The 7,717-nt window shown below is 55.9% G+C and overlaps 3 protein-coding genes across 3 annotated transcripts; 2 read left to right on the top strand and 1 right to left on the bottom strand.

The window, feature by feature from the left end:
- Positions 1 to 146: 146 nt before the first annotated feature.
- On the top strand, positions 147 to 2,216 carry PTSG_09045 (uncharacterized protein). Its single transcript, XM_004989787.1, has 3 exons — positions 147 to 609; positions 902 to 1,406; positions 1,669 to 2,216. The coding sequence occupies exons 1-3, from the start codon at positions 178 to 180 to the stop codon at positions 1,827 to 1,829; spliced, it is 1,098 nt and encodes a 365-aa protein (XP_004989844.1). The 5' UTR covers positions 147 to 177; the 3' UTR covers positions 1,830 to 2,216.
- On the bottom strand, positions 2,049 to 5,806 carry PTSG_09044 (uncharacterized protein). The gene is made up of 9 exons (XM_004989786.1): positions 5,640 to 5,806; positions 5,181 to 5,318; positions 4,545 to 4,882; positions 4,002 to 4,262; positions 3,634 to 3,762; positions 3,307 to 3,382; positions 2,858 to 3,035; positions 2,638 to 2,678; positions 2,049 to 2,422 (listed from the first exon to the last, which is right to left on the bottom strand). The coding sequence occupies exons 1-9, from the start codon at positions 5,722 to 5,724 to the stop codon at positions 2,367 to 2,369; spliced, it is 1,302 nt and encodes a 433-aa protein (XP_004989843.1). The 5' UTR covers positions 5,725 to 5,806; the 3' UTR covers positions 2,049 to 2,366.
- A 25-nt stretch (positions 5,807 to 5,831) lies between these two features.
- PTSG_09043 (uncharacterized protein) lies at positions 5,832 to 7,485 on the top strand. The gene has a single exon (XM_004989785.1). The coding sequence runs from the start codon at positions 5,904 to 5,906 to the stop codon at positions 7,170 to 7,172; it is 1,269 nt and encodes a 422-aa protein (XP_004989842.1). The 5' UTR covers positions 5,832 to 5,903; the 3' UTR covers positions 7,173 to 7,485.
- The last annotated feature ends 232 nt before the right edge of the window (positions 7,486 to 7,717 follow it).

Here is a 7,717-nt window from a genome sequence, read left to right as displayed (position 1 = left end):
CTCTCTGTCTCTGTCTCACTCTCTGTCTCTCTCTCTGTCTCTGTCTCTGTCTCTGTCTCTCTCTCTCTGTCTCTCTCTCTCTGTCTCTGTCTCTCTCTCTCTCTCCCACACACACACACACACACACACACACACACACACACTCAGTATGCTTGCACTCTCGCGGTAGTGATTCCAATGACCACTCGCACTTTGGCTTCCTTCTCAGCGTCGCTCACACTCATACGCTCACGCATACACCATACATCATGTTCTCCAACCCCAATTCCATGGAGCAGGTCGTTGTTGTCGCTTCACCCGACGTCCGCGCAGTTTACAGACATCTTGTATGGCGTGAAGACGCTATCGCTGACCCTCATTGGGTGGTACACGCTGCATGAGGTGTTTGTGTACTACGGCTTCTCCCTCGGGCGCTGGCTGGCGCAAGTGGCCTTCTGGGTCACGCTGCTTGTGCTGTGCATCTTCTCCAACCACAAGCTCTATCGGGGCTTCCGTGCATTCTTTTATGAGCGCCTGCACACGTTCTTCACCTTCTCGGAAGTCAAGTTTGTCGACGTGCTCACCGCAGATGCCCTCACCTCAATGTCCAAACTCCTCGCCGACATGCAGGTGTGTGTTTGGGGTGTGTGTGTGTGTGGGGGGGGGTGAGATGAGCGTGTGTGCAGTGTGTGTACGTGTGTGTGTGTGTGCTTGTGTGCGCACATGTGTGTACGTGTGTGTGTGTGCTATGTGTGCACATGTGTGCGCGCACATGTGCGTATGTGTGTGTGTGTGTGTGTGCGAGTCGGCATGAGCGTTGTGGTCACGGCACACGCACACAGGGCTTCGAGCCAGCCATCATTCACCAATTCACTCGTTGCCCCAACACACACACACATACACACGCACACATGTGGCGCAGATTGTCGTTTGCTCGATTGTGGGGGTGCTGAGCCTGAACTTTGATGCGGGGAACACGCGGTGCATGCACAGCGTGGTGGCGCCGGTGCTGGCAAGCCTGCCATACCTCATCCGTGCCATCCAGTGCTACCGCGCATACCTCAGCACGGGATCCTCGCACCATCTCGTGAACCTTGGCAAGTACCTGTCCTCCTTCCCCGTCATCTGGACCTCCGCCCTGAAGCACCAGCTTGCGCCCGTCGAAGGCGTGCGTCTTGACAAACACGACCAGTACCTTCAACTGCTCTGGCTCTACACTGTCACCATCAACACCCTCTACTCGTACCTGTGGGACATTCTCATGGATTGGGGCCTGTGCCGCTCGCCACGCGCCAAGCACGTTTTATTGCGTGATGACCTGCATTTTAAACGCCCCTGGTTGTATTACACGGCCATGGCTGGGGATCTTGCCCTACGCCTGTGCTGGAGCCTCAAACTCTCCTCGCACCTCCAACAACACGCTTCAGGTGTGTGTGTGTGTTGTGTGCATGTTTGTGTGTCTGCTTGTGCGTGCGTGCGTGCGTGCGTGCGTGTGCATGTTTGTTTGTGTGCGTGTGAGTGTGTGTGTGTGTGTGCATGTGTGTGCATATGCTTGCGTTTGGTGATTTGGTACTCAACTGCTGAACAAGCTGCGATTCCTGTTGGTGCTCGTGTCTCACCCTTGTTTACTCTCACCCTAATTCACCCTCACCATCACCACCATTGCCACCCACCGCTGCACAACAACAGGGCAAGCGTTTGCGTTTCTGTTTGAGGTGCTTGAGGTGTTCAGGCGGTTCGTGTGGAATTTCTTCCGTGTGGAGTGGCAGTACATACAGGAACGCCACAAACACACCACCCGCGAGCTCACAGCCGTCCTGCATACTTCTAGTCCGCGGGCCTTGACATAGCAGACCGACCGCAAGCACGCTTCGATAACGCGCACGCACGTGTTTTTGATGCGTGTTACATGTCAGCGCGACAGGCTTGTTCATGCGTACAGGTGTTTGTTTGTGCGTGCTGGAGTGTTTGTATTTGACAGAAGCGAGTGAGAGCACACGTGTCATTTCTGGTGTGATGACGGTGGTGTGGTGCTGTGGCAGGAGAGACAGTTACCAGGTATCCTGTGATGCGCTGTGCAGACTTTTACGGGTAGGAGGTGTACACAGCAGGCGCTTGCTTGCATGCAGACAAGGCTCACACCCACGATCACACGTGGCAAAGAGAGCTGTGGGTTTAGTTGGTGTTGACGTTGTTACAGTAGGAAAGCCAGGCATTTCACAGCAAGTAAACAACACTTCAATTCACGCTGATGGGGGCATGATATGGCCATGTAACAATGTATGTGTGTGAGAGAGAGTGTGTGAGAGAGAGAGTGTGTGTGAGAGTGTGTGTGTGTGAGAGAGTGTGTGTGTGTGTGAGTGTGTGAGAAAGTGTGTGTGTGTGTGTCAGAACTGGAATTGCGTGGAGTTGCCGTTGTCGCGATTCTCACTGTCGTCATCCGCTGGTGTGATGATGATTTTTGGTGGTGGGGATGATGATCATGGTGAGGAAGTAGTTGGGATTGGGAGCCAATTACAAGATGTGTGCATGTGCATGCGTGTGCGTCTCTGTGTGCGGGCCAGCTACCAAAACCACCATCATCATCACAATCCCTGCCACCACCACCACCACCACCACCACCACCACCATCACCACCACCACCACTGTTGTGCGTACTGAGGTCTGTGAGTCGGCCGACGCGCCGGCGGCGAATGTCTCTGCAGTGGGAATGAGCGAGGGGTTGAGGTTGGTGTGTGTTGGTCGGTGGTCGAGACACACGAGCATGCAGAGTGCTGCAAGGGGCGAGGGAAGCATGCAATGGTGCACACACACACACACACACACACACATACACACACACACACACGCACACACACACACACACGCAGAGCTCCACCTTGCGTCTCTCTGTGTTTCTGCTCCTCCTGCTGTTGACGATGACGATGCAGCCTGCCGTCCACCACCACCACCACCACCACCAGCTGCTGTTGTCGCTGCCGCTGTATTGGATGGTGGTGGCGGTGGAGACTGGAAGAACGCTTTGACGAGCTCCACAAGCCACTCGCACACGCCCGCTACCGTGCATGTCAGCAACACATGGTGTAGTGTAGCGTGTTGAAGGTGGGGTTGGTCAGTCAATGTTGCTGTGCTTTTGACTGGTTTGATGATGGATGAGAAAGTGTGGAGAAGGAGAAGGAGAAGGAGAAGGGGTGTGTGGTGGCGGCGGTGGTGGCGGTGGCGGTGGTGGTGGTACATCTTGACTTGAACGATAGGTGACAATCACAACATATCCACATCCATTCAACCACTGAGCGTTCGTGACTGCGAGAAAGTGTTTGGACATACGCGGCTTTGGCGGCGGCTCGAGGATGTGGACGAGAAGGCGGGCGCGCGGCACCAGGCCGTGGTCCCGCAGCGTCGTCTGGTGATGGTGGTGATGGTGGTGGTGGTGGTGGTGGTGGTGATGGTGGTGATGATGGTGAGGGTGGTGGTGGTGTATGGGATGAGAACACGTGAATGAATCAGAGCTCGGCAAAGCACAGTGGAGCGGCAAACAGACACAGATACAGTCACACGGCACAGCACGACACGACATGACACAGATACAATGCAATACAACACAACACAACACAACGCGACACAGCACAACGCAGCCCTGCGCGCCGTTGTCACCTGGTCGTGCTCGTCAAAGGACTTGACGGGGTACGGCTGTCGGATGGCAAGCGGGTTTGACGTGTTTAGCAGATTGGCGCGCACGTGCTCAAACACGGCGCTAACGGGCGCATCCGCCGACAGCGTCACCTATCATGGATACGAGAGAGGAAGGAGGGGGAGTGAGCAGGGAAAGGAAGTGGAGAGAAAAGAGAGGGAGGGAAGAGAACAAGACACACGTGTGTGTGTATGTATGTGTGTGTGTATGTGTGTGTGTATGTGTGTGTGGTTGAAACATGCACGTTGTTGCCAAGTCATTAGGAACGCTTGCAACACACACACACACACACACACACACATGTGTACGCATGTGTTGCCAGTCCCCTCACCTGCGCCGTTGATGCATCTGGCAGACGAAGGGAGAGCACTGCTTCATCATAGTGCTGTTGCTGTTGCTGTTGCTGCACTTGCGCGCCCTCCTTCGTCTCACCATTCCCATCATTCCCATTCTGCCTCTCTTGCTTCGCCTGCTGCTGCTGCTGCTGCTGCTGCTTGGCGCGTGCCCTGTCCTCTGCAATCTTCCTGAGCGCCTCCTGTCGCCTCCGCTTGTCCTTCTCCTTCTCAAACCGCCGCTGCGCACCCTGCATCGCCTGCACACAGCAGCCACGGCAGCGTGGTGTCAGGAGGGGGGGGGGTCAGGTGAGGAAGAGAGAGAGAGAGAGAGAGGGTGTGTGTGTGTGTGTGTGTGTGTGTGTGTGTGTGTGTGTGTGTGTGTGTGTGTGTGTGTGTGTGTGTGTGTGTGTGTGTGTGTGTGTGTGTGTGTGTGTGTGTGTGTACGAAAGGTCTTTCATGCACACATGTGCGATTCAGAAGTGTGTGGTTGTTGCGGGAAGCGCACACGGTGTAATGGCAGCCAGTGTTTGCTTGCTCACCTTTGCTTGATCCCGGCGTGCAAGCTCTTTCTTCCTCTGCTCCTCCTGCTCCTGTTGCCTCTTCTGCTCGCGTGCTTGCTCCACCTTCTTCATCATCGCCGCCTTTCGCTCCTCCAAACTCCCAGCTGCCTGCTGCTGTTGTTGCTGCTGTTGTTGCTGTTGCTGCTGTGTGGGTGCGGGTGTGTCCGTATGTGCTGCGGACGCGTCGCTCGGTCGTTCGCAACCGGCGGTGAGCACCTCCAACAGCTGCTCCTGCGACGCCGGCGCCCGCAACACCTTTACCGTTTGCCGCGAAACCGTGTCAAACACGAGCGTGCACGGCGGCGTGGCCTGTGGGACTGCAGGGGAGCAGGGCACATGAAATTTTGCGTGAGTGTTCGTGTGTGTGTGTGTGTGTGTGTTCGTGTGTGTGTGAGTGTGAGAGTTAGTGTGTATGTGTGTGTGTATGTGAGTACAAATCAGCACGTGGTTGTTGCGCATGGGCACCTCAGCGGTGAAGAAAGATGTGGAGGTACGCACGTTCACGGACACATGACGACATTCGCATCATCGAAACACAAACACAAACACAAACACACACACACACACACACACACACACACACAAACACACACACACACACACGAAGGCGCGTACATGCACTGAGGAACTGGGCGCATGTTGGGTCTGAGGTGGAAAACTTGACGCAGCAAATGTGTTGGGACCCGGAGACGATGCTGTCCACAATGGGGTCCTCCCATGCTGCCTGCATCGCCTTGCTCTCCTCAGAGTCATCTACACAAAACAAAGATATAAAGGGAACGGGGAGTGAAACACAGGGACGACACATTACGCAGTGTGTGTGTGCGTGTGTGTGTTCCATGATGTTACAATCAATGCTTTCATTTACATGGGCACGACGACAGACCGAGCTGCTGTGCAGGGTGACATACATACACATCATACAACACACATCACATCACGCACACAGACAAACACATCACACGCATCACATCACACACACACGCATCACATCTCACACACGCATCACATCACATCACATCTCACACACGCATCACATGACATGACAGCATCGCGCACTCTCAGCATGCGCACCGTAGGCAAAGGCGATGAAGAAGCCTTTCTTCTGCTTGGCCGCAGCAATGGCCGCCGTCGTGCTTGCGTACCACCAGCTCATCATCAACTTCCGAGGTGAGTGTTGAGAGGGTGTGTGTTGCGCTTGCGCTGAAAGTCGGTCGGTCTCCTCGTCTGCTTTGTGTGCACTAATCATTTTGTGGTGTCGTGTCACGTAGGCGGATACAACCTCGATCCACACCAACCAACCAACCCACACAACACCAACCAACACACCCACACAAGATGATGATCACCACCACCACCACCCGCAGCCTGATGCTGGTGTTGTTGAGTGTTGTTGCGGTGACGGTGGCGCGGGCGAATGGAGAAGGAGGGGATGCGGTTGCAGTGCAGGTTGACGAGTTTGGGGACCTGCACATGAACACGAGCTGCCCTGGGTCCGACTGCGGAGGGCGCAAGGTGTTTGTGAACGGGCAGCCCGTGGTGGAGCAGCTGCTGGAGGCGGAGGCGTTTGTTGACGCGATGGCGGCGCGGCTGTGCGAGGCATCATCCCCCCTGAGTGTGGACGCGACACCTGGCCCGGATAGTGCATCCTTCTCTGGCGTGGTGCTGGCCCCCAACAACAACAAGTTGTACATGATCCCGTACGGACCAGACATCATCCCCATCGTCGACCCGCTGCTCAAGACCGTGGACACGACGACCCTGTACCAGTTTCCGGGTGCCGTTCGAAACAGCTGGGTCGATGGCGTCCTGAGCAGCACTGGCTTGATCGTCGGCGTTCCTGGCGGTGCAAAAGCCGTGTTGGTGATTGACCCCTTCAGCAACACTGCTGAGGCCACATCACTCGCCCTGAACGACGAGCGAGGGTTCAAGTGGCACGGCGGCGTGCTCGCGGACAACGGCTTCATCTACTGCATCCCCAACAACGCCGACACGGTGCTTGCCGTGTACCCGGAGAAGGGCCTCCTCAACACCTTCCAGCTGCCCGCGACCATCGATACGGTTGCAGTGGGCGGCATGTGGCGCGGCGGCGTGAAGGGCCGCGATGGGCGCATCTACGGCATCCCCGGCACGGCGTCGTCCGTGCTTGTCATCGACCCCGCCACAAACACCTTCGACGTCACCAGCGTTTCCATCAACGTGCCTCCCGTGCTGTACCGGTGGCAGGGCGGCGTGCTCGCAAGCAACGGGCTCATCTACGTCACGCCGTACAACGCGGAGGCGGTGCTGGTGATTGATCCGCAGCACGGCACCACGTCCATGCTGCCGCTCACCAGCCCGGTCAAGGCTGGGTGGGCAGGTGCGGTTGTCAACCCGGTAGATGGCCGCATCTACATGCTCCCATATGACGCACGGCACGTGCTCATCGTGGACCCTGCAACCAACACCGTCGACGAGACCACAGCGGACATCACCAACCTAGCGCCACCGTACCATAAGTGGTGGAACGGTGCCTACATTGAGGCGACCAGGACTGTGTACGGGTTTCCCAGAAGCGCCCAGGGCTTCCTTGGTGTGGACGCAGACCTCGCAAGCGTGTGCTGGTGATGTGTGTTGAGTGTGTATTGAGTGTTGTGTGTGTGATATGTGTGTGTGATATGTGTGTGCGTGATGTGTCTGGTGTGTAGTGTTGGTGTGTCGAGAGCGTGTATGGAGTAAAGTGTGTAGCATAGAGGTATGTGTTTGCATGTATGTAGCAAATGATAAGTGCACGAGTCAATGTGTGTTGCTGCCTGGTTGAATTCCAAGGCATGTGAAGTTGCCACGTTGTGAGTGATGTAACCTCAAGCGCCCCCCCCCCCTTTACTCTAGCCCACTTCCCCATGTTACCCTCCTTGCGCCCATAAACGCAGTAGTAGCAACGATGATGTGGCGCTTGTTCAATGTCACAACACACACATGCACGCACGCACACACACACACGCACAAGTCACATAACCTTGACGATAACCAAGGTACAGCATGGACAACAGAGACGGCGACGATGAAAGAACACGACCGCGAAGACGAGGCGGTGCAAGGCCCGCGTACACGCCCTCACAATCACACAATCACACACACATAAGACGAGACACAAACCCAAAGGCGATCGT

The sequence above is a fragment of the Salpingoeca rosetta genome (genome assembly GCF_000188695.1).
Source record: "Salpingoeca rosetta unplaced genomic scaffold supercont1.27, whole genome shotgun sequence".
Classification (NCBI taxonomy): Eukaryota; class Choanoflagellata; order Craspedida; family Salpingoecidae; genus Salpingoeca; species Salpingoeca rosetta.
This window is presented reverse-complemented; position numbering and strand designations above follow the sequence as displayed.